Source organism: Ambystoma mexicanum, chromosome 1p (assembly GCF_040938575.1).
Source record: "Ambystoma mexicanum isolate Mex_15411 chromosome 1p, UKY_AmexF1_1, whole genome shotgun sequence".
Taxonomy (NCBI): domain Eukaryota; kingdom Metazoa; phylum Chordata; class Amphibia; order Caudata; family Ambystomatidae; genus Ambystoma; species Ambystoma mexicanum.
The window spans coordinates 113,133,718-113,160,680 of NC_090921.1; the positions used below are offsets into that span (position 1 = coordinate 113,133,718).

The window sequence follows — 26,963 nt, forward strand, 5'->3', positions numbered from 1 at the left end:
CCCATGAAAGTCAGCACCTCTGTGGGTCCCTTTTTGTGTTTTCTCAGGTGCCAGTGGATCACCCATCCTGGCCATCAAGTTCTGAAATGAAGATAATGCGAGCCCACAATCCTTGGATCCCTCCTGACCCATAAACATGTCATCAAGATAATGGATCATGTCACCCCTTCTTTCCACCTTGCGGGCTGGCCACTCTAGGAAAGTGCTAAATGCCTCAAAATAAGCACAAGAAATTGAGCAACCCATTGGCATGCATTTGTCCACGTAGAACTGCCCCTACCAATGAAACCCCAACAGGTGAAAGCTATCCGGGTGGACCAGTAGAAGTCTAAATGCAGACTCGATATCTACCTTTGCCAGGAGTGCCCGCCACCCTGTGGCGGCGACCATCAGCATGGCCTGATCAAATGAGGCATAGTGTACCGAGCACCGGTCCTGGTCCAGCCAGTCATTCGGGTAGGACAGGTGGTGGATTAGCCTAAACTTGCCTTTTTCTTTCTTGGGCACAATTCCAAGGGGTGAGATAATACAGGGGGGGCGGGGTTGGTGAAAGGGCCCGCAACCCGACCGAATTCCAACTCCTTGCCAATTTTTTGTGTCACCACCTGGGGTTGGTTGAGTGCAGTCGGCAGGTTCCTTGCCATCCGCCCTGTCAAAGGACCCCCATAGGGGATCTTAAACCCCTCAGAAAAACCTTCCCACACCAAACCCCTATCCCCCAATCTTGGGTACTCCTGCAAGAATTCCTGCAAGAGCACCCCTTTGTCCACTGGGGATTGGCACATGGCTAGCCTCCCGTTACTTGCCCCCTTTATGCTGTGCTCCTGTCCTTGGAGCACCCTCTGTCTTAAAGCAGGACGTGATAGGGTGGCTACCGCCACACTTGAAGCACTGATGTGGAAACTTGCACCTGGGCCCCCAAGTGCAGGACCCTTTATTGAATGATCTACACGCCTTACCTGCCATGGGGCCCTTGCGTGCTCGATCCCCCCCTTTCTGTCCTGGGGGGGGGGGTGATTGAAAGGGCCGCCAGTCATTCTTCTTATTGTGCTCCCCTTTTGTATACCATGGATTCTTAGCTCCCTTGTACAGCTCATCATAAGGCCTGCTGATCCTATTCTTACCTCCCATGAAGGCTACCCATGCCTCCATATCCTTCTGATCCCAAGTCATTTCAGGTACTGAGGCCATTTTTCTCCTAAATGCCCTATCATAGTCAATCCACCCCGTGGTCCCATATTGTCTGTATTCCATCGTAATCCCCCTTTTGTATGTGATCAACGCCTGGCCATGGGTAGGGAATTTTTCTAACCAGACTGCTAACAAGAGATCAAAAGCTAATTCCCAATTCTGTAAATTTTCCTCTGGGTTGGCCCTCCTCTGCCTTTTCTTGTCCTCCTCCCTGCTAAGATTAAAATCTGGGCCTGCATTTTCAGTTTATAATATGCAAAAAATATAAATTGCTCCCTTGCCCAGATCCTTTGCTTAAATTCCAAGGGTATATGCCATGCTGATGCAGTTATTAAGGGCGCAATTGCAACCCGCTGGATGGTACCCTCAGCTCCCCCACCGACAGGTGTATCCGCCTTGGTGGTTGGGACGGCTGTCCCCACCGGCAACTGGGTAGCCATTGGGGTAAGCGTTGCTGCTGGCGGTACAAGGGAGACCCCACCTATGACTGTACCTGTAGTGCTGTTCTCAGTGTTGTCGTCACCTGCCCTGCCCCCAGACTGCTGGCCTAGCTCTGATCCAGAGGCCCCCACCCTTTTGTCGGCTAGCACTTGTAACCCTGTGCCCCCAAAAACAGTCTGGTTCTGCAAAGCCAGTGGTCTAGGTTGAGGGAGTCCAACCAATGTCCCACTGGTCCCGATGACTGCCGCCGGCTGTGGTGGTGTTCCCCACACTTCCGCCATTACCGTGCTGGGTGTAGTTGGCGCAGGTAGCACCGATCCCCTAAGTAACTTTTACATTTCCCCCAATGTCTCATTCATTTTTGCACGCATCCCTGCCATAACACACGGCAGTAAACTGAAATCATTGCTGGATGGTGCAGAGGGAGATAAAGTAACTGCAGGTGCGCCACTTCCCATTTGAGAAACCGGGTCCTGTGTGTTTTGTGGTGGATTGATCCCCACAATGGTTGCCAGTGGCGCAACAGCCTCGAGGGGGCTGGCCACTGGCTGTTTAGCCCTGGTCTTTCTAGCCGGCTGTTTCTTTGGTGTTGGTGTCCTCTGGACCCGCACCCTTGGTCGTTATACATCCCCAACAGGCAATACTGACACAACCTTTCCTCTTGCGCCCCTTGGCACCCTCTTAGGTTTTGGAGGCAAAGCAGCTGGTAACTCGGTAGGCGGTGGGGTGTCGGGAACCCCACAAACTTGTCCCTGGACAATCTGCTGGTGGGGGAGCAGCCCTTGACCCTCTTCCAACATCTTTTCTGCCCAGCCTTTCCCATTCTTCCACATTTGTTCTTGGAACTGTGCAATCAATCTGGCCTCGTCATCAAATTCGTCCCCAGAGGTGTCCAAAAACGATTTCAACACCCGAAAACATGTCAGATGACCCTGCCCGAGACATGCCTAAAAGTGTATTTTGGGCGAAAAAACAGTCAAATACTGCGTATTCTTCTCCCCACTTCCTGCCCCTTAACAGGTTCCTTCCTGACCCTCAGTCCTTGTCACCAGCAGGCCTCTTTGTTATTTACGTAAAAAGCCCTTCAGTTCCATATGCGCCCTGCCCACCTCTCCTGGCTATCTTCAGGAGAGTGCAATTTTGTTAACAAGACAAGCGGCCACCTTACCACTGAGTAGGCTCTCTTCACTGTACCTTGCTCCTTTCAATAAAAGAAATATTTCCAGCTGGACTAACCTGTTTTGACAAAAACAACATATTTGCCTTACAATTCGCAACTCTATGTTTTGTTCTGTAAGCACCATATGATCACCCGATGCCACAAGGGACACAACCCTTGCGCTGCACTTAGCCGCTGGTTAAAACATTGCACATTCGAGAGTATGCAGCCTGGCGCAAGCATAATGGTACCCCTTGACTATGTCTTGACTTTTGTCGAGAAATCGCTAACGCATGTTACTGTCCCAAAACAGTCAGGTCAAGTCATATCGATAGTGGAAGCTACCTCCGACTGTGCGTGTTGGTCCCCAGCGCTGCTGAAAAAGTAAAGGGGGGGGCCAATCCATAACAATCATTGCGATTTGCAAACACGTGTGCTTGGCCGCATTATAAATGCCATATCATATCACAATCTAATGCGTGGCATCCCTAAAGCTTGAAAACCTAATGCGTGGCATCCCTAACGCATGAAAACCTAATGCGTGGCATCCCTAACGCATGAAAACCTAATGCGTGGCATCCCTAACGCATGAAAACCTAATGCGTGGCATCCCTAACGCATGAAAACCGGTTGCCATTCTCCATTGCCCGTTAATCCAAACCTCGTGATACATAGTAACTGCGCCCATTTTAGACTATAAATACATGGCACAAGCATCCCTGCCCCTTTGCTTGGGCATCAAGCCACCGCCCAGAGATTGGTAGAGCGTGCCAGAGGGAAGGAGTGTTACTGCCAAAAACACAGTCAGGTCTAGTGACCCCAATAAGGCAAGACTCTTGGTTGCAATACGCGTGGTAAACCACAGAGCTGCTGGCAAGGAAAGTAGGACACGATTTTTGAAACACTTGTGCTTGGGTGCGTTATAAATGCCATATCATATCATATGCCAACCCCTCAATACAACCCTGGTAACGAGAGGGAAACCTCACAGATTATGCCGCTCTGTACCAACACTGGTCCGCAAAACCGGCCATGCAGCACGGTGACCATGTTAAATCAGTACCTGTTAACCAAGTACCATTTTTGGGAATCACCACACGCGGTAGGGTGGCTATTCCTGCCACAAATGTGGGTGCCTGTTTTTAAAACAACAGAAATCACCCAAACCCTACCTTCCGATCTCCCTTTCCATCCTGCTGCTAGCTAGCGTGCAGTATGAGGACAAAATTCCCTTCAGGCAGAGCAAAAATAAAAAGTTTTTTAAAAAAAACCTGATCCAAATACCGAGTGCTGTGCAGGACACTGGCACCCAGAGACATGGCCACAAACGTCCAACTTTAAACTAGGGTAAAATACCAAATTAACCTCAAAGCGGCCTGTACAAAAGCACTAAGGCCCACAAAGTAGTGACAATGAACCTCTCCATGCAGTTTTGGTGCCGTACGGCGGCCGCGTTGTCCCCGTGATTCCAACGGCTGGTGTAATTTACCACCCTCCATGCGGCGCTTAACTCGGTGGTCCGATATACTCTGCCCCCCACCTGAAACTTTCCCCCATCCCAACAACGTATCAACCGTTACCCCCTCCATAGTGGCACAGCAGCCCCCAAAACAACAACAATGATGAGGGAATGATGAGGGAGGCATAATTTCTCCATTCGGAAGTGCAGACATTTCTTGTTACCTCATATAACACACGAAAACGGCGCCAAAAAGCAGCCTAACACCCTGCCCGCCTGCTAACATTCAGGAAGACGTAAATAAAGCAGTTTGGCCGCTATTCACCCTGCGACCACACCGCTCAGGGTTATGCGTCGCAGATGTAATGCAGGCGCGGCGGCCATAACTGGGCAGATGCAATTGTAAAAAAAGAAAATACATTTCTTTTTTAAAAAAACACGCCCCACAGTGTGGTGCAACGACATAAGTTCGAGTAATTCCACTGAAAACAATGCGACCAAGTGCCGGCGCTGCAGCGCTACCTGGGCGAATAATAATTGCCAAACAATGCAGCCTAGTGCGGCACGGCGGCAACACATGGACTACTACAATTTGAAACAAACAAAGCAACCCGCGTGACACGGCGGCCATAAACGGGCGACTCCATACAAACAATGCACACCTGCCACTACACGGTCTGTGACAACCACTACATAGCGTTTTCGGGACATAATTGCCCGCGTGCCTATCTCCGTCCTTTATGTATGTGGACTGGCGTGTCCTTATCCCATATAGCGGGGACAAAATCGGCAGCCCAACCACTTACCTCGTCGACTACCGACAATGGATTCCTAATGACGTCCGACGTCTGCTCCTGCGACCGCACTTCTTCAATTCAAGCTGGGGAGGCACTGGAAAGAGACTGGGCTCCAGTCCCTCCCCAGCTCATAAGCAGTCCCTAAGGGAGCGCCGGAAGCTCGTGCCCTGGGAACTGCCCCCCCACCCCTTCCTGAGGGTAGGGTTGAGAGACCCTGTAGAGGGGTGGGGTGGCCAGAGGGGCGTCTCGCTATGTGGGATGTCCCTCTAGCGCCCCCTACGCTAGAGGGACATCCCACATAGCGGGACGCCCCTCTGGCGGCTTGGACAACAAAAGGGAACACATATCTGCAGGCAGACAAGATGCTCACTGGCTGCCTGTACGCCAGCGCATCCTGTTGAAGACACTGGCCCTCACGCATAGATGCATCCATCACACCACACTACCCTCCCTCTCCGAGAGAGTCCCCCTGCCTCCAGCAGGAAGACCTATTAGAACCCCATATACCAACCTACTGCCGGTCCCAAGAACTAAACGGGCCAGAGGCGGTGGCGCCAGCTTCCCTTTCATTGCATCCAGACAATGGAACTCAATGCCTCAGTCCATCAGAAATGAACCCTCTCACCTTTCCTCCCGCAAAGCCGTCAAAACCAGGCGGTTTATCTAGAAGCTTATTCTGTATGTTGTATGATGTCCGCAGCTCTAATGTAACCTTCTGCCCAGCAATGTGTCCAACCCACACTGTAATGAGTGAACCACTCAAGATAACCAATGAGAGGCTACTGTAACCATGCCACACACCAAAACATTGTACTAACACATGTAGGCAGGGTAATGTAACCAATCGCCCACCTCTCTGATGCAACTAAGACATATTCATGTAACAGCGCCTCAATGCCCCGGGGCTGTGTGAGCACTTCCATAAATGCAAATAAATAATTAGATCCTTGTTGGTTAGAGTGAGACTTTTTTTTTAGGGGGACCCACCTACCCGTTCCACCTTGTGCTTGGGGCTCATATATCTTAACCATGGTTTACAAAAGAGCTGAACACCATTAAACAGCAAATCCAAGAACTTCAACTGTACTTCATGTCTAAACCCAGCCGGTTCCAACCATGCTCCTCTGCACAAAACGACACAATTGTTCATTTCTCTGAGTCTTGCAACTTCTCAATCCACTGATCCTCTCCTAATCTTCAATACCTTCAACTTTCTCTTCCTAAATATTTTCCTTCTCGGGCTCTACACTCATCCTCCTCCAACTCCCTGAGGGTCAGTCGCTTCTCCAAGCAACACGTTGGTGGTAGATCTCTTTCTCCGGCAGGGGCCTCTCTCTGGAACAGCCTCCATGAAACTTGAGGAGAACCAACCCCGGTTCCAGAAGCACCTCAAAACCTTCCTCTTTGCTTCTGCTTTCTCCCCCCCTCTCCCCTGCTGAACTCCTGGCTGAAACTGCACTGGTCACCTGGCTACCCTCTGATCTCGGGCCCAGGTCCCCTCTCCTACCAGTTGTACACTTGCACTGTCTCCCTTGCATCTCCCGCACTTGGTGACTATTCTGTATCCCTACAGCCCCCTACTAGCACTTGACTCCTGATGTCTGCACTTACCCTTGCACTTGCCACCAGCTGGCGCACTTTTACTTATTGCTTTATGTATTCTATTTATTTCACTGTCGTTCCCATGTACTGCACTGCTCCCTCTCCCTTCACCCCACACTTTTCCCATTCCCCCTTCCCTGCAGTTGTGCGATCTCAATTTCACCTGGCCTAGTAAGATCGTTGTCTCTGTCTTCCCTCTGTTCCCCCTCCCTTGCCCCATCGCGCCTTGAAACACTTGTGTATAGGTGCGTTATAGATCTCAAATCATAACAGTCTACTCTGAAAATCACTTTGCAAGCAATTACTTGAACTCAAATTGCTTGTCACTAGGCACAAACACAAATGGCATCTGTACCCTATATCCACAAATCTCTCATGTCCCGGCAAAGAATTGCTTCATTATCATTTGCCAGTATTGCCAAAGCTGCAGGCGTGATGCATGTCTGTCCATTCATGGCAAGCCTCCGGCACACCTTGTCCGAAGGCAACGCTGGATCATTGGACTTAAACGTGGTTCCAGAATCCCCCCAGAGACAGTTTAGGTGCTGTATATATTCTGTTTTCTGTACTGAACTGGGGCAGTGTAGAACCAGGAGCCTTCCTAATGTGTTGGTCAATTTCCACATTTTCGACCACCCTTAGAATGGAAGCATGAGCCGCCCTCCAGACGTTCACCCTCCATGTAAGGTCAATGTATTCTTGGGGAGCTTGAATATTTGTCCATTAAATTAAGAAAGAGCATGTTATATTCTGAAGAAGGAGTTGGGGGCTCCCATTTTAGGAGCCGCTTGCAGTGTCATGTAATCTCCCAAGGCAAATGCTCCGCGTGGCTGTCTGCTTCATCTGGAAAACATATCAACACTCGTTTCTCCTGTGAAGGGGAAGATGGAGGCGACCCGTGAACAGAAGTTCTTTCGCTTGCCTGAGTAGGGTTTTTTCAGAATTCTAACCACTATCTTCTTTAGTACTTCAATTAAAATTGAAAGGCTAGTATGCATGTGCTGCTTAATGGTTCTTCTTGGAAAGAAGGGTGCAACAGGAACCCGAGTTGTAAGTGAATGATGACTTTGATGATGGCAAGCGATGGGATCTTGAACATTGTATTTATTTATTAGATGTATAAAACACAAACCTAGCTGGGAACCACCAGAGAGCTGTACAAAGGAGACCCATCCCAGGGGTTACAATTAGGGTGCAGGGGGTAGCATAGGAGTTGGCATGGGTAGGTGGGAGCAGGGGAAGAAGGGTTGAGTGGAACGATCAGTGATTGCGGAGATATCCTTCGAAGAGTACAGTCTTCAGTCCTGCTGAAGTGTAGGATGGAAGAGGCCAGTTTTATGAGTGCTGGTAACTTGTTTCATAGATGGTTGCATAGCAGGAAAAGGCATTTTCCTCTTTTTTTTTTTAAATGTGCAGTTCTTTGAATCCAGCCTGGCAATGTAGTGGATTCTGGTGATGTGCTGTCCTCCAGAGTTGTTGAGGTTCGTGGCCAAGTAGAGTGGGGTTTTGGTTGTGACTGCATTGTAGGTAATGCAGGCAGCCGTGGACATGACGCTTGCTTCAAGGGATGGATGTATGCGATTTCTTGGAAAATATTTCACCTAATGGAGATTTCACTGAATCCATTTCTACTTTGTACTTTTTCTACTTTTCTTTTTATAAATCGGGCTGAGACCCCCTGCAGGCCCCTTGACCCCTCCCTACGCTAACGTATACCCTTACCACACACCCCACCTATTATGCATTGCACATATACCATTTCCCCAACCATTTTCAGTGAAATAAATTTGGTGAAATCTCATTCAGTGAAATGGTATTCAAAGAAATCTACGGTAACGTCAAGGGATAGCCAGTGCAACTCCTTGAGGATGGGCATGACATGCTGGATTGTGTTTAGTCCTGTTATGAGGTGTGCCTACAGCATGGGACGGCATTCAAAGGGAACAAGGTGGCATCTGGGGCTCGTTGGGAGATGACCAGGGCTTGGTCAGCTGTTCTGAAATTCCAGGAAGGGATGTTTTGGGGAAGGCCTTGACTTTGTGGTGAAGCTCAAGTTGGAGCTGGTACCATGTTGCTTCGGTCTTCTCGTTGATGTGTGTTTTGAATAAAAGGTCACAGGTGATCGAAAAGCCAAAAGAATGTGCACTGGGTGCAAGTTGAGGCTTCAATCTGATGAGTTTGATGGCGGTTAGCCAATTATAGATTTGGGCATGGTTGGTGTTTCATTTTAGGTGCATGAATTCAGTCCTCATAGGGCTCAGCTTCAGACAGGCTCTTGACATTCAGGTTCGGGTGAAGTACAAACGGTGCTTGAGTTGATGGATGCCGTCGGAACAATTGATCTTTAGGAAAAGGTGTGTTATCTGCTTATTGGTGTATCTTGATGCCAGTGTTGGCAAGTAGTTTGCCTTAGAGGTTGCATGTAAATTTGGAAGATGACTGGATGACAGAGGTCACGATGGAGCCCTATGGAACTCTGCAGATTTCTGGCCGGCGCTTGGACCTGTTTTAGCCAATCTGGGCAAGTCAGTCTCGTTTGGAGAGGTATTAGGTGATCCACTGCATGATATGATATGATGGTTATTTATAACGCGCTTAATACCCAGAGGTTTCTAAGCGTTGACCCAGGGATCGAACCTGTGTTGCTTTGTGTCGTCTTGCTTGCAAGGCGAGCACGTTGCCGCTGAGCTATCCTGTCGAGCATGACCGCTCCATCAAATCCTGTATGTGTGATGAGGATGTTGAGAAGGGCTTCATGGCCAATGGTATTGAAGGCAGCAGAGTGACCAAGGACTACAAGAAACCAGAGGAACCCTCTATCAAATCTCACACGATGCACACTGTTCATAAAAATAATGTATGGGTACAGAGGAAAATATGATGTGTGATATTGAAGAAGCTATACTATTGAATAACAATCTAGAATTAGGTTGTTTTAGAAAAATGAATTATGCTTTAATTAGAGGAATAGATTTTGCTATTGATAACAATCTACTGCTACACATTATCTGAAATGAACTGTAGAAGATGGTGTACCTATGGGATAAGGTAATACATGCCAGACGTCTCTCTGGCCTATCCTTATCTAAAGTCTACATAAACCTGAGGCAGGTACAATACCACCTTATATTAATTGCCTCCCGAATCAACACTTGAGGTGGCTGTTCATGACACTTAGATTTAATAGGCTGGGTGCTTTAGAAGTGCTAAGTGGGAGATCGAAAATACTGTGCGCAGATCGTTACTGTCGACTATGTAGGAACCCGAGACTCTAAAAAACCTTTTTTTTTTTGGTCTCAGGAAGAATTAAGAATTTCAAAATTTGGGAAATTTGTAATATTAATGCTGCATTTTTATCCCCGGAATATTCTTTGACGAGATGTATGAATGGGCAATAGTTATCCCCTTCTATTGCATTATTATCCATGTGGAAAGAAATAGAGATAAGACTGAAGTATGAGGTGCAGTACTTTAGCTCCTTTTTTTTACAATCAAAACCAGAGCTTTGCTCAGAGAATGCCTTCACATTGACTGTCCTGTATTGCTGGAGGTTGCTAGACCATAAATCAACCCCATGCAAAATTCGAGGCTTTGGCCCGATTCTGAGGTACATGCAAACATAAGAAAGTGTTCTTCCGTGAAGGGGGAACATTTCCTTAAAAGCACCATATTCTGTTAGAGTGATGATGTGGCAGCCTGGCATAAAAGCCACGACGTTTGCATGTGCCTGATTTACTGCTTGACAACAGTCTTAGCAACCATGAGGATTGCAGCCTCGACTGCACTCTTTTCCGAGTCTAAAATTAGCATTTCCCAGCCTGCAGCACCACTTTTCTAAATTGTAGCAAGCTTTTGTAAAAAGTGGCAGTCTTTAAATTAATCCTCGTACTGCCACTGATGCACATGTTTCTCCCACAACGAGAGATTTTAGCAGCTTTTGCTGCGGGAAAGCATGACATCTCCCCTCCAATGCTTCCCCCAGCTTAGAATGGTGGTGCTGAGAGGGGAGAATGCCGGCTTTCCACAGTACTTTAGCCTGAGCACAGATGCCAAGCCGCCACATTCTTACTTCAATAGAATATGGTGCTTTTAAGAAAGTTTTGTTCCTCCATTAAACAACACTTTTATATTTGGCAAGTAAATAGGGTGACCAGACGTCCCGGTTTTACTGAGACAGTCCCGGGAAAACGCCCTCTGTCCCGGGGTCCCGGGAGTTGGAAGGATGTGTGGCTACCTGATTTCGAAATCCCGAAATCAAGCCGGCGCGTGTTTTCTGTGCGTGAATGGGGGCGTGAATGCTTTTCACCTAGCCCTTTCCTCACCTTTCCCTCCCCTGCCGCTCTCCTCCAATGAGAGGACTGTGCCCCCCCCCACTTCCCCCTGTAACAGGCCTGCGACATAGAAGTAAGACTACAGTTTTATTTGTCTTTACTTTCGTCCTACTTCTATGTCTGTCTCGTCGTTTTGTTTTTTTACAAATCTGGTCAGCACACACGTAAACAACGACACTCCCCCTCCACCCCCCCTTCACATCCTACCACCCACATTCTGAAATGACGGGAAGAAAGGCGGAGAGGTGTCATGACAGCTTCTTAGAAAAATGAATGTAAAGTGAACGCAGAAGCTTACTTTATGCAGAGCTAACATTATTTTACTGCATGCTGCAAATTATTCTACCGAAAGTGTCGCCGAGTTTACAGGCGCTTCTGCAGCACACACTGTTAAGGAGGACTGTGGAGCAGACAAGAAGTCGCAGCATGTATGGTTCACTGTTGGTTCGTCGCGCCATCTGGTGGCCTACTTGTGTAACCATCCATTGAGGGCAGTCATAAATCTAACTCGCTGGATGGAAATCCCTCTTTTCTTCACTAACGCACCTTATTTTTAGATGCACGGGTGGTGCTGTTCCGCGGTTAGTGTGGCCATATGTGAACGTGGATTGGCGAACAAAAGTGGCAGATTATATTGCAGTGTCTCAGTTGTGCATTCTGAGAGAATCTGGGGCAAAGTTCAAATGTGTCCTTTCACCATGGAACAACACTTTTCTATTTTTGCAGGCACCTCTGCCGTGGCCACTGAATTGCATCTTCGTGTTCCTTGCGTGTGGCGTGCCAGGCATTTCTCCTTTAGGGGCTGTTGTGGCCTGCTCACGGATCACTGGAGCGGCCACCCCAGATGTTGGGAGCACCCAACGTGGGACCATGGAGCTGCATTCACGCAGCTAGGATACGGCAGGGATCACCCTGCTGGCTCCGGGGACACCCAGAGTGGAACACATGGCTCAGAGGGCACCCAGCCAAATGCAGCCCAGGCTCTGGGGGAACCCAGGCCGGGCTTGCACCAAGATCCGTGGTCACACAGCAAAGTCTTTCCATGGAGACGGTGTTGCCCAGCACCGGCACCATCCAGATGCAGGACCCCGCCAGTGGGCCTGCTGCATGCGGTGTGGCGCCCGCATGGTGCTCCCAATAAACACACCGGAGTCAGTTATCGTTCGACTGACGAGCCGGAATCAGCTCGTCCCTTCTTCTTCTTCTCAATTATCGGAGGCGTGGGCAGACCCACGCAGGCGCTTCCCCATCCTAAAGGATGATGTGCACCAGACCCACCAATCAATACTTAGCTCAGATAAACTCACAACTCCTCCCACCGCCCCGTCTGCCTCACAAAATCCAACATCACACTGCTCCTGCTCCTGCCTCTCACCCCGTCACCTCCCAGCAAAGCCCTCCCACTCAGCTCCGCCACACACAGCGCAGACAACCAAACCCTCATCAATTCTCTCTCTTCAACATGTCTCTCACACCTAAGCGAAAAAATGTCCCACAGTCTCAGGCAGCCCACACACCGCACAGTCCCTCGAATCACGCTTCCCCTCTCGAAACAGACAGTCATTCAGCCCCACATGCCATTTATTATGTTGGTCACATGGTTGCCACCATGTGACCATTACACAAGTTCTGGGAGCTACCATGCTTACATGAGGGGTGACATACAACAGGGCCTAGTGAACAACCCTTCACTATTTGTATGAGGCGCGACCTGTGCATTAACCATGTTTGAGGCACAGCTCATAGCCACTTGCGCCCTTGTATATAGCTCTTCCCATACCGACATTGCTCTGCTCCACTTGTAGTATATGTTAATGCCACGCCTACACTTGTTCCCTCTTCCTGGAAGTGTGAGACAAAACGAATCCATGTGGGTAGCACAACAACCTGCGATCAGTAAACAAGCACCACACACACACATACTAGGTGTCTCCTTACAGGTCATTTGCAAAGGCTGCTTTCCCCCACCAGTGTCCAGCGCCTGGTATGGGATGGGGCCTTTTCTTTCGACTGTTGCATACAGATTTAGGTCTGTTTTGTGAGAATCCAGTTTCTATCAAAATCAGTATCATATTGGGCCAGGTGTCTGCAGCCGATGGCTCTCCAGAGGTGTTGGACTACAACTCCCATCAGCCCTTTACAGCATAGTCAATGCTGACGCATCATGGGAGTTGCAGAACTTCAAATCATCAGCAGATCCAAATTTTGCAGACACCTATATTAGACCATAATTAAAGAGGTCAGTTCTAGAACCTTTTTGTAAGGGATGAGATGCTCGATAAGATCACAGATATACGGTCGTTCTGCCGTCTCTGTTTTTGTGGTTTGACAGCACCTCCGATTTATGGAACCCAAGTCCTGCCAGAGGCTTTTATCGCCCCAATAGAGAAACAGTCTCTTTCTTGGGAGACTCTCAGACTTAGCGAGTGGAGCCGTGTCAACAAGACTGTCACTGGGAGACGCTCAGGCTAGGGTTTTTGATGCAGTTACTTCGTACCACGAGGAGGCGCATGCGCAGCATGTCTGTCCTGCAGCTCTTCTCATCATCAACTCCCACGTCACTTCCTGTCAGGCCCTGCTCATCTTACATGCCATTTCCACAGGCACATTTGGCCTCCCAGGGCCAGCCACCTGTTGCAGCCACGCACTCTCCGCAATTCTCTCACAGAGAAGGTTTTGGGCAGGTGCCACCTTCAGGCGTGAACTGCTTAATGCAGTATGGAGATTTGACTCTTACACAGCTCTCAGGCTGCTGACCCTCATTGTAGTACTGCACCCCGACAGTGCAAGAGATTACACAGCTGGCTAGTGGCCCCATGTAATGGGCAATACCTTACACCACTTCTGGTATGTCACCCTGCATTTTGGGGGTTGTAGTTGTGTTATTTCCCCTTATAAGTGTTGGGCTACATGTCCCCAGCATCCAGTGTTGCCGAAGGAGTCTCACATGACACTGGGCCACTTGGCAGGTATGCGCATAATAATAACCCTTAGTTAAAATGTCATGTTGTTTACAATAGCTTTATCACACAACACAGGCCGAAATGATTTGAGTTAATTATTCATAAACTTCTATATCTATAGTGCCATATAGCTCACTCAATGTCCCTATCAGAAGAAACTAACTACCCCTTAATGTAGTGCAATATGGGTAGTCAGTGCTGTTGTGCCGCCTGTCTATGGTAGGGGATAGAGAAGAGACTGACCCTCAATGCTCACACTTCTTTCCTCAATGCTTAAAAACAGGCACACTTCAGGAAGTTATTTCTACTTTTAATCCTTTTAGAGCAGTCTTCCTTAACATAAACACCAGGTAGTTCATATATATTCCACGTGGAGTCTCCTATCCCATCTAGCCAGGCTCGGACTGGCCCATATGGCAGTGCCCGAATTGAAATTCCAACATGCTAGGGTGGGCCAGTTTTTTAGGTCAAAATGGCCCACTTTGATTAGTTACTTCACTATGCTGCCATTCGTTTTGAACAGTTTTACCGAACATATATCCTTTCAAATGCAGAATTTGTAACACATTTGACAAAAAAATAAACTTTGGTATTACATAAACAGTCTGTTACAAAAGGATGAATTGCTATTTGCAACCGCGGGCCACTTTTTCATTGGTGCCCGAGCCAGTTGTATGCCCCAGTCCGACCCTCTACCTAGCCCTACTATTCCCCTGCGTGGTACACGTTTTGCATGAAGACATTAGATGCCCGGGAGGGCGAGATCTACCCTGGGTTCAAGCCATAAGAAAGGAGCCGGTTGCAATGGGGATGGAAGGCTACTGGCTGCAGCCTGAATCCAACCCAGCAAATTAAAAAAGTGCTATTAAAAAAGGTTAATGCAGCTACAAGGGACAGCGCGTTCAGAGCGAAGCTGACATGCTCAGCTAGTTTGGCCCCTATCTATCCAGGAAAATTGCAACGGTCTTTGAAAATGTTATCTGGATAGCATGCAGGGGAAGATAATGAAGACCCTATATATGTGACTGCATATTGGTATATTACCCTTGGCTAGTCTAAAGCACACCTGGAACCCAAGTAATCCAGCCATGTGTCCCTTCTGTCCCAACGAAGAAGAGAGCCCTGTGCACTTTATCCTCTTTTGTGCAGCCTATGCCAACATCAGGAGAAACTGGTTGATACTGCTCTTTAAACAATTGCACACGAGAACGGTTAAAATGTCACGGTGTCTTTCTATGGCGGGAGAAAGCGAATGATCATAATATTGTTTTGGGACCTTTTTGTTGCCGGCTTGGAAAAAGAGATCCAAATTTTTAGCCTCACCAGCGAGAGATCCATTGGTACAGGACCCCTAACAGATATATTAATGTTTCAACATCTTTAATTGTATTGTACCCGTTGTTTAGAAACAAATTATACTTATGTTGCATTGATGTTGTTTTTGTATGACTTTTTATGGTCCACATGCGTCGAAATAAAGGAAATTGAAATTAGAGGCCTAATAGCCAGAGATCAGAAGACTGATCCCAGAAAATATGCAAATCCCCCCAATAAACCATAACACAGCCTGTACAGACAGCCTACTGAATTGTCCACGGATAAAAGCACTTTTAAAAAAGTGTTTCCTGCACAGTTATGTCCTCAAGTTTGGCTTGTAATTGTTTGTTTGTTTGTTTATTTATAAAGCGCTCCAAACCCAAAGGTATCTGGGCGCATGATATTACCAAATATTTCAGTTTCTTATTTGCATTACATAGATTTACAGGTTACATAGATCATAGATTTACAGGTTACATAGATTTACAGGTTACATTAAGTAGCATAGTTATACATAAGTTATATACAGAACAGTTATTTACAAAAATACATCCGGATGCTGTCTACCAGGTCCTGGATTAGGGATGCTCAGATTGTAGTAAATCTTTGGAGTAAGCAAGCGTTTAGGGTTTTTCCTGAAATTATAGAAGGAGTGGTCTGCTCTTAGAGTAGAAGGTAGAGCGGTCCAGAGGTGGGCTGCCATCACTGGGAAGCTGCTACCACCTGCTTTTTTTAGTTTGTATCTGGGCACTTTATGGCAGAAGGAGGTAGAGGTCTACGTAGGTCGTGTGGAATTACTTTTGACAAATTTGTCCTTGAGTTATTGTGGTGCTGAATTATTTAGACATTTATGAGTGAAGGAGACTGTTTTAAGTTGTATTCTGTCCTTGACTGAGAGCCAGTTATGTTTTCAACTAAGCGCCCGACATATGTTGCCTCCTAGGGATGCTCAAAGCAGTTCTAAGGTAGAGCGTTCCAGAGGTGGGCTGCCATGACTGGGAAGCTGCTACCACCTGCTTTTTTTAGTTTGTATCTGGGCACTCTAAGGCAGAAGGAGTTAGAGGTCCTCGTAGGTCGTGTGGAATTATTTTTGAAAAATGTGTCCTTGAGTTATTGTGGTGCTGAATTATTTAGACATTTATGAGTGAAGGAGACTGTTTTAAGTTGTATTCTGTCCTTGACTGAGAGCCAGTTATGTTTTCAACTAAGCGCTGACATATGTTGCCTCCTAAGTGTTAGGAAAGATTTCGTAATTGTAGGTAATTTTCCTTCCATCTGGAAACCCCTAAACTTTTTGCTGTTGTTTTTCACCTTGTTCTCGACTTTGCCAGAGAAGTGCAGCCTTCTGCCGCACTCCTCTGGGCTTTCGCTCCTTTCTTACGGGGAAACTGACATGCCCTTAAGACAGTCAGTACCGGGGAACGCTGTTTCCCGTAGTTTCTTTTATCATCTTGCGGCTTTCGTGCAACATGACACAAGAGGGCACTGTAAGCTAAGTTACAGCTCTCTTGGGTCTCTAGCCTTCTACAGGCCCTAGATACTCGTTTAGGATTGTATCTGATCGGTGCAAGTGATTCAGGGACGGTAATGGTGGCAGCGATCGTTTCTTGTGTTTTGAGCTCCTTTTGGCGTTCTAAGCGCGTTTTCCGCGCTTAACCCAAAATGGTGGCCTGGCTCCCAAAATGGCCAGACCACGAGGCTCCTTTGTCCTGTCCGCTGACCGTCTTGCTCCCTTCACCTTCCCCAGGTCGAGCCGACCCGGGGCCTTCCTTATTTGGGCATGTACTTTCCCGCGAAACACGGATGCTTTCGCGGGCTTCTACATGTCTTGTGTGTGCCTCCAGGATGTGGGCTGGGATGTCTGGTCCCAATACACATCCTGGGTGCCAGAGAGTCTAGGGTGGTGTGAATGCCTGGGACCACTGCGGTCCGTGATTGGTCCACGAATGGTGTGAGTGTTGATGAGCGGATCTCCCATTGGGTCCCCTCCGTTTTGGCGCGAAGGGAACCGTGGATAAGAGGGGGTTGGAAACACCACTACCATGTCGATCTCCTGAGTTCTCACGAACGAAGGACTACAGGAGCCAGTATCCTGCAACCAAGAGGCTGGACCGAGGAATCGCTGGTGACCTGCTGAAGGACTTCTCCTCTGCACTGCTGTCGCCTTGTGAAACCCTTTTCACCTTTGATCGAACCAGAAGGCCTGTACTGGTACTTCGACCCTTGGAATAGCGGGAACAGCTATTCTCGGCATCTTCACCATCTCCTGCCAGTAATCCTTCGGAAGCGTCTCTGGGCCATCCAGCTGACTGACCAGCTTACACAGGAGTCTTGCTCTGTAACCGCCGCCAGGTTGTGTAGTATTTCGAGTCCTTGTCACTCTCAGACGCTTCGTACACTTGGCGTTCCCAGGTCTGAAGTGAGTAGTGTACATTTGGCTCAGATACACACGGCCGCTCCGTTGCCCTGCTGTGGTAACAAACTGTGCGGGTTTCTTCGATTGGGACGTCTTTTTACTCAACACGACGACGAGGCGTTCCCTGCTCTTCTGAACCTGCCAGCTGCTGAAACTGACGCGGAGAAGCCTGGGTCTGCTTGCATCGGGGACCGGTGAGTAGCATAGCTAGGATCTGGTCGCCCTCCTGCAGGAGCCCATTGCTTTTCCCCGCTGTGTCAAACAGCACCCTTTTCCGTACTCGCGCTGTGCTTCTGCCCACTGTGGAGGCTGTGCTTGAGTCGCAGAACTTGTTCTTCTTCTTTTGTGCACTAAACTGAACTGCCTGATTTCCCTCGAAGAGCTTCTCCTTTTGCCCGTTGGCACCAGCGCGTGCAGGTACTTTTGAGCACAAGGCTCCACTCTTCGCAGGGCTCAGACTTCCATCTAGTTAGGTGCCTCTGAAGGCGAACTGGGTCTAAGCATTATTGTGCACTGCCTGTTTTCCCTCCCTTTTAGGTGGACTACACATTTCGTGCCTATAACGCTTGAGACTTGTTGTATTTGTATATATATTGTGTTGATATGGTATGTGTTGGTTTACTATCGTTATATTGTGATTTTCTCACTACGGTCATTGTTTTAAAGGCCTTGAAATAAATGTGTATATAATTTTAATATAACAACTGTTTGGAGTAGTTTGTAAGTGATCTTGCTTTGTGTGCTCATTGCGGGCTTTCAGTCACCCTCACCCCTCTTGAGTCCTAGTCTTGACCGCCGCGATCGCTACCTTGATTGGTCTGGCTCGTCCAGAGGTTACCCTGTTCCAAGTAATTAGGTTGGCCTTCTGAACTTCTACGCCACCAGGACAGAGTTCATAAATCCGTCTTAACACTAGGGATCCTCAAAACAGTTCTAAGGTAGAGCGTTCCAGAGGTGGGCTGCCATCACTGGGAAGCTGCTACCGCCTGCTTTTTTTAGTTTGTATCTGGGCACTCTAACGCAGAAGGAGTTAGAGGTCCCCGTAGGTCGTGTGGAATTATTTTTGACAAATTTTCCCTTGAGTTATTGTGGTGCTGAATTATTTAGACATTTATGAGTGAAGGAAACTGTTTTAAGTTGTATTCTGTCCTTGACTGAGAGCCAGTTATGTTTTCAACTAAGCGCTAACATATGTTGCCACCTAGGGATGCTCAAGGCAGTTCGAAGTGCGTTGTTCTGGAGTATTTGTAGTTTCTTGACTATGTAATTGCTGGAACCTAGGTACAGTGCATTACAATAGTCAAGCTTTGAAAGTATTAAAGCTCTACCCATAATGATGCAACTTTCTGTGGACAGAAAGGTTTGAAGGCATGGATCAATTTACAAGTGTAAGCTGTCGCAGATGCCGTAGCGTTAACTTCTTTGCGTAGGCTCAAGGCCGAATCTAGGCAGAAACCTGAGGTTTTTACCTCTTTAGCCACTTTGATGTTATTACCATCTATGTTGAATGCTCAGTTTGTTCAAATTGGCAGGTGTACATAGAAGTAGTAACTCAGTCTTCTCCTCATTCAGACAAAGCCCATGTGAGGCCATCCAGGCCTGAATAATGTTATAGATTTTGTTAACTAGCGCTAAGTCTTGGTCATTGTCACCTGTCAAAGGTAAGAGGATCTGGGTGTCATCTGCATAGTTAGTGTAGATGATACCCAGACGGTCCAAGTCGTCGAATAGTGGCTTAGTGAATACGGTGTACATGGTAGGCGATGAACACAATCCTTGCGGTACTCTGCATGTTATAGGTATAGGGTCAGCTGCAGCCGCAAGTGAAAACACTCTCATTGATCTATTGTTTAAAAAAGAGTGGATCCATGTAGAATGCTTCTGTGGAGAAGTCGGCAGTGGTGGACAGATGTTTACAGAGTACTTCATGATTAACCAGATCGAAAGCGGCCGACAGGTCTAGTAGGAGGCACATTTCCCTTTGTCTTTCAGGTCGTCAATCTGGTTCTTCAGGTCAATCAAGGCTGTTTCGGTGTCATCTTGGTTTCTGGATCCCGATTGGTGGAGTCCTAATAATTGGTTGGATTCAAGATACGTTTGTATCTGGATGTAGGCTGCTTTATCAATGATCTTCAATAGTGATAGGTATATAATTCGTAGGTATACTTGGGTCCAAAGTTGGTTTCTTTAACAGTGGCAGCACCTACGAGTTTTTCAGGTTGGTAGTGACAGAGCATGTACAGAATGACGCGTTAATTAGGTTGGTAATGAATGGAGCTAGGTCACTAGCAGCTTCTTTAATATTAGAAGCAGGACAGGTGTGTCCCTGACATCTGCAAGGTTTGAGCGAGGCTATAATATTTTCCACTTCTGAGGTGGACGCTTGGTTAAATTTAAATCGCTGTAACAGTTTAGAACGGTTAGGAAGGTTTGTCTGGGTGATAACTTACATAGGGAGTTTTTTAGTAGTTATTTTACTTTGGAGAAGAGAGATCTTATTGGCTATTGCAGTTTGGCTCTTGGTACACAATGTGTTATCCTTGTTATAACTGTCTGTATGCACAAAAGGGTTCCGAGGCTGATCTACGTTGAGTGCATCCCTGATACTAAATTACATGACATCTATATGCGGTTTCGCTTGAATCAGCTTCATTCCAAAGAACGCATTAGTCAGTGGCTGTATTACAATTCTGATCTCTGTCGCTTCTGTAAAAAAGCTCCAGAAAAGGAAACTACCAAGCACTTGGTCATTCATTGCAGTCACCTCGAAAATGAGAGACTCGCTTTCTTGGGGGAGAGAAATCTGATGAACTCTGTATCTTTAAGTGAAATGCTATGGATTAAATGCATGAATAATCCTCACATTTCATTCATGTGTGACTTGGGAAGGCTCTTATGTAAAATTGAAAATGAACTTTTGCAGAGAATTAATTATGTTGCAAAGGACTTAAATTTAGGTTTGTGTTAATTCATCTATTCATGCTAACAACAATGTGCACTTTCTGCGTGAGGAACTGTATGCCTTCAAACATTTTTTCTAACACGTGGTCTCACTATAAGATCTTAATTGTTGCGGTTATAGGTTAAAGGTGCGAATGAAAAGTTTCGAAATACAATAGGTTCGAAACAAAAGGACCGAAAACAAAAGGTTCGAAAAAATATATATATTATTTTGAAAAATTATTTTTGGGGGGGGGTCCCTCCAACCCCTTTTTTTGTGGTAAAAACCACTTTTTTTTTAACCTATACGGAAACCCAAAAATAAATATATAATTTAAAAAAAAATCAAACCTTTTGTTTTCGCTCCTATGTACCCGAACCTATTGCATTCAAACCTTTTGTAATCACACCTTTAACCGGACACCATTGTTGCTATGAATTGGGTACAGCAAGTCGGAAAAGTTCCTAAGTGATTACTGTGGTGAATGAATTTTAAACAGAAATTGTAGAAATTTAGATGTGTTTTTTGATTTGGTTTTGTATAAAAGGTTACTTTTTTTTATATATATATATATATATATATAAATATGTATTTAATTTAATTTTTCTAAGTGTGAAAAGTTTTTTTGTAAACTAAAACACAGTATTAATAAAAAAAAAAACTGTCTGTAGGAGTGATCGGGGATCCCAGTTCTCTTACAATGACAAAGAGCTCTCTGGTACTGGAACTAGCTTTATTGATCCTATCGTTATAGGTGTCACGTTTGGTTTGAATTATATCAAATTTGTAGTTGGCTCTGATTTTTTGTAGATTGTCTTTATTAGCCGAGGTAGGGTGCTTTTTCCAGGTAGCTTTCCATTTCCTTTTTTCATTCCACAGAGCATTACGTTTAGGTGTAAACCATGTGTTCAGGTGGGCTTTAGGTTTACCTTTGCGCAATTTGTCAAAGGCTTGGGTGATGGTATTATTGTATAATTCAACTAGCAGTGATGGCTCAGAAGACAGGCACAGAGTTAAGTATAGGTTCAAGGAAAGATTTACGTTTATCCACTGATGTTCCGTTCATTTCTGGTTGGAATAGGCGGAGCAATAGGATTGTTTAAGGCAATACGCAATAATGGATAGTAAAGGTCACTAGAAGATGGTCAGTCCATGGGTACAGTTCAATAGCGGTTATAGTTGTCACACAATTAAGGTCAGCTACCCAGTCTAGGGTTCTTCCTTTTTCATGTGTTGGGTGAAGGACTCTTTGCGTTAGACCCAGTTCAACTAGAGAGTGTGACACAGCTAATGCATGTTGATCATTAGGGTCATTGAATCCAAAATTGAAATCTCCTAGGATGAGAATCTGCAGAGCTGGTTTAGTATTGGTAGTTCGTAAGGTGATCATTTCCTCCTCAAAGGATCCAATGGGTCCTAGGGGTCTGTGTATCAGGTGTACTGTTAAGGTAAGGGTATTAGAGAGCGACAGTTTTACTGTCAGCAGTTCACAAGACGAGACAGCGGGATGTGTGGAAACTCTCAATCCCAATGTAGATTTGGCGATGAAGGCAATTCCACCACCTCCAGAGGATTCTCTGTCAGATCTGAGTATCGTATAGTTATCTGGAGTAGCGATTAGAAGGGCGGGACCTGCTGCTGCATCTAGCCAGGTCTCTGTTATTGCCAGGAAATACAAGTCAGCAATGTCAGCTGCGTGTGCTACCAGAGATCTGGCATTGATCAGTGCCCCTTTCATTTGCATCGGATTAGTGTTGGGTGAGTCAGAGTCTAGACTTCTTACTTGCTCTCTTACTAACTTTGAACGTTTTAGAGGCAGCTTTCTTAGGTAGATGAGGTTGGTTCATTATAGGCGGTTGGCTAGTAGGAGTTCTATATGATTTACAGAATCTTGCGCCAAGCCTTGCATTTCTATTTGCAATGGGACATGGGAGGTTGGAGACCAGTAAGGAAGTGTCAGTCTGGGTTGCTAGGAATTAATCTAGTGTTCCGTCTAGTTGGTTGGCATTCATTTTGATATGGTTACTTCAGGAATTAGGTTCTATCAAAGGTTTGGAGGCTTTGGAGGGTGACGGTAAGGTCAAGGGGCTTCCAGGGAGGTAGGAATTTGGTTGGCTTGATTCTAGCTGGTAGGTTTAAGGATGGCAAAAAGAGGGTAAGCTTAATCATGCCCAAACTATTGGACTGAGTGTTGATTGTGGATATACCTGAGTCAACTTGAATCTGTGTGTTAGCCAATGCGAGATGAGGCTCTGTCTGCCGGGTTGCATGGACTGGTAGCATGATGTTAGCATTCAGTAAGACAATCAGGAATCTGACGCTAATGTCTATAATTAAAGCAAGCATAGTTGTGAGGGTACAAGTGCATTAAAGCAGCCCACAAGCATGTGTTACACGAAATGTAGGTATAGTGGAAGCTAACGTAGGTACATAGTATTAAGTCACGGCAGGTCTGTTGGGTCTCAATTGGTTTTTAACTCCAACTCTCAGTATCCATAGTCAGGATAGTCACGATCCTGGGGGGTCTTAGTTCAAGGCATCTGGAGAGCTGCTGGTTACAGAGGCTATTAACACATTTAAGAAAGCAAGAGCTCCCGCCAGTCGCTCTTGTCATCAATAGTTGGAAAAAATGTGTCAAGAGCGTGTGAGGCGGTGTTGACAGGCCAATACTTACTGGGTAGGAATGGACAGCTTCAGTTCTACTGGAGGGCAATAGTCACATAATATGACTATATAACTAGCCTATACATGAGAACATACATAGCCCTGAAATATCTGCACACACTAACCTTTGATCAGTAAAGTGCACATGACAAAAGAACGGTGAAAATAACCTCCATTGATGGTTTTGTCAGTGCCGCAAGGTCAGGTGCATAGAGAGTGGCTTCCTTTAAGATCTCCACTGGGTGCATAGAGAGTGGATCCCTTTAAGAGCTCCACTGGGCACATAGAGGGTGGATTCCTTTAAGATCTCCACTGGGCACTGGAGTCCCTTTAAGATCTCCACTGGGCGCATAGAGAGTGGATTCTTTTAAGATCTCCAATGGGTGCAAGAGAGTGGATTCCTTTAAGATCACCACTGGGTGCATAGAGGGTGGATTCCTTTAAGATCATCACTGGGCACTGGAGTCCTTTAAGATCTCCACTGGGCGCATAGTGGGTGGATTCCTTTAAGATCTCCACCTAACTTGTGCTTCCCTATATATGGTTGTATGTTCCTAGATGGCTGATTTGTTTTCGTGGAGTTTTTTGGTGAATATTTTTGGCCAATAAAATTCATTGATTATTAAAAAAATATATATATTTATATATCCTGAAAAACTAAAAGACACAACATATTTATTTGGTGGGGTTCTACCCCCAAAACCATGTTCCCTATTATCTAGTTCCTATTCCCCACACCACTTACCCCCATATTTTTTAATTAGTTTTTCCGGCTGAAAACCATCTGTAAAATACTCCGCAAAAAAAGCCTGGTGATGTAATAACTTTGTACCCTGTATTTTGTTGGAACAGAACTGCAGAGGAGTATATACGTTTTTTCCATTTTTCATGGAGCTGAAGGCCGCTTCCCCGGCCCTCGACCACCACCTTCTATCTATCTGTATAAGTTGGGAGATAGATGCTGGGGCTAAAGCTGGCCGTATGTCATTGCACCTTAAGGCCCATCTAAGGAGGCATGTACAGGTCCACCTTTCTCTCACCACTTCTCTGTTTTTTCCAGTGTTGATGGAGGATGGATTTACAGACAACCCGCTATTCAAATGCCTCGTGGTGGAGCTTCCTCCAGGACAGAAAAGCGAAGAAGGTAATTAAGGGCAAGGGCTGGCATTATTTATTTATTTATATGTTGTTCACTTGTTAGGTGCTTATAGAGGAAGCAAATATTGTTTCAAAGCGAGGGGACAGGATGATAGACAATGTAATTACAACAATGTTAACTAATTAAATGCAACAAAATACGAAGAGACAATGGGGCAGAGAAGACGAACCTACTAGGCCTTGTGAGTGTTCAGAACGTGCAAGTGCAGAGGGGTATAGGATAGATGCTGTGCTGCATTGCACCTGAGTACAAGACTATCGAGCCACCACAAAACCCATTTCCAGTGCCCAGCACCTCTATCCTTCACACACACACACACACACACACACACACACTCATGAGACGCTATATGGCTGACAATGCTGCCTAGCCCTGCTGCGTGGCATCCCTTGCGAGATACCCCAAACAACTGCCAGGCACCTATTCTCGCTCTTGTTGCTCTATCTGGGCACCCCATTCAACTCGGCTAGGATCCCTCAACTCGGCCCTAGTTCACAGCCTACTCGTCCACTCACAAGACACCATGGCACTGCCAGTGCACCCCAATCACACGCTGTCACTTCTTACCCATGCACCAGACACTGCACAACTGTGGCACTTGCAGGACCTGTTCCTCTTCTACTGGGGCACCACATAACGCTCTGCAAATGCCTCATTTTCTATATTAGGGGTGCACACTCTTTGGCTGACAGCATGGTTAATTATAATTGTCATTTTATAACGTGCTTAATATCAACGAGTGGTTTCTAAGCGCGGGATCGGGATTCGAACCTGTGTTGTGCTGTGTTGTATTGCTGACAAGACAAACTATGTGCCCCTGAGCTATTCTTCCTCCTTTGGACTACAAGTTCCATAAACCCTGGCCAGCATAGTCAATAGTGAAGGATCATGGAAGCCATAGTCCAAAACATCTGGAGAGACTCTGTTCACTTACCTCTGATCTATATTTATAGTACCTGGTCTATGGTAATAGAAGCGCAGGAAATATTAATAAGTGTTAAACCTGCGAAAATATTGTTTCCTCCCCTGCAGGGTTCACCATCATTGGATACCTGTTCTTCTACTTCACCTACAGCAGCTGGAAAGGGAGATCCTTGTGTCTGGAGGATTTGTTCGTCATGTCAGAATACAGAGGTAGGGAAGCTGCAGGACAGGAGACTTCCATGGGCTGTGGCCCAGGCAGGCTTCTGTCTTTTGTAATTCTCAAGAGGTTGGTGTCTCAATGAACATCATTTTCTATCTCATCAATACCAACATATGCATGAATGTAGTATAAAAAGGCTATTCTAAGTGAGGTCTAAAAAGCAATTTATGAATTCATACTAAGAACCTTAACAGGTAGAACACATGAAACCCTACGCTTAAGTTACTTTTGTATTATTTTATTTTATTGTTTAAAGCGAAGACCTAGATCGAGAGCAGCAGAGCGCTGTGCAAGGTGTGATGAGCAAGCGTTTTGGCCGGCACCTTTTAATAGTAGGGTAGTACTGTGAGTTGCTGTCCGTGCGTCAGTCTTTGTGTCCCTTGGGATTAGTCCTTAGTCAGGTACTGTTGAAAAGGCCATGTTTTTAGAGATTTGCAAAATTGGAGAATTGTGGGGGCCTTCCAAGCAGATACCGGGCTCATGTTCCAGAAGGTGGGTGCGTGTCAATAGAAGAGACATACACCGTTTCCTGTCACCCGCATTACTGCAAAAGCACTGCATTGTGTCACCCGCATGACTTCAAAAGTGAGTGCCGCTAATGTCAGCTACAATGCCGGTAGTGTGGAAAGCTTAGGAACAATGAACTGCTGAACTTTAGGAACAATGAACGTAGAACTGCGGTGCAAAGAGCCATATGGCAGGAGTAAGCATTGTCTACACCATGGAACCTACCCACACGCCAAATGTCAGCTTTGTAGCATGTTGGTAAGTATGCTGAACATTTCAAACGAACACACACACGCACACATCCAAGCACTGCAGATAGCTTAAAAAAACAGCTTATAAAATTTTGAAAAATGTATATTTGATACTTTTCATGTTGTCTACTCCATGGAACCTGCCCACATGCCAAATGTCAGGTTTGTAGCATGATGTGAAGTATGCTGAACATTTCAAACAGACACAAAGACATATCCCCAAACTTCCCTTTTATATATATAGAGATAGAAGATATATTGTGACGGGCGGCCCACCATCAATAACCATACTGACTCTTTGGAAAAGTCCAAGGGTGTTCATTGAACTTAATTGTCAGAATGGCTGTTTTTCTCTTCTGGTTCTTCAGGGCCTAATGGGATGGGAATATTAGCGCTAGACTTCCCTGCATCAGACTTCCCTACTGGTTGTTAGTAAACTACCGATCTGTAACACCTATCGGTTCTTCTGACTACCACTACATGCGCTTTCTCTAAGTCGATGACTATGTCATGAGCGCTACTCCCGAGGAGCCAAGACTGGCCCAGCGTCCCCGGAAGCAGGCTCATCATCCACACCCCCGGTTCCAGCAGACCCCTACAGGGGCCCTTTGGACCATGTCC

The 26,963-nt window shown here is 46.3% G+C and overlaps 1 protein-coding gene across 2 annotated transcripts in view; it reads left to right on the forward strand.

The window, feature by feature from the left end:
* Nucleotides 1-26,963, forward strand: part of LOC138566825 (diamine acetyltransferase 1-like) — a 355,000-nt gene that overhangs the window by 266,074 nt on the left and 61,963 nt on the right. For both annotated transcript variants that reach the window (XM_069644517.1, XM_069644511.1), the window contains exons 4-5: nt 24,342-24,425; nt 25,473-25,574. In XM_069644517.1, the coding sequence (XP_069500618.1) occupies nt 24,342-24,425; nt 25,473-25,574 (186 nt within the window). The remainder of the gene's footprint in view (nt 1-24,341; nt 24,426-25,472; nt 25,575-26,963) is intronic.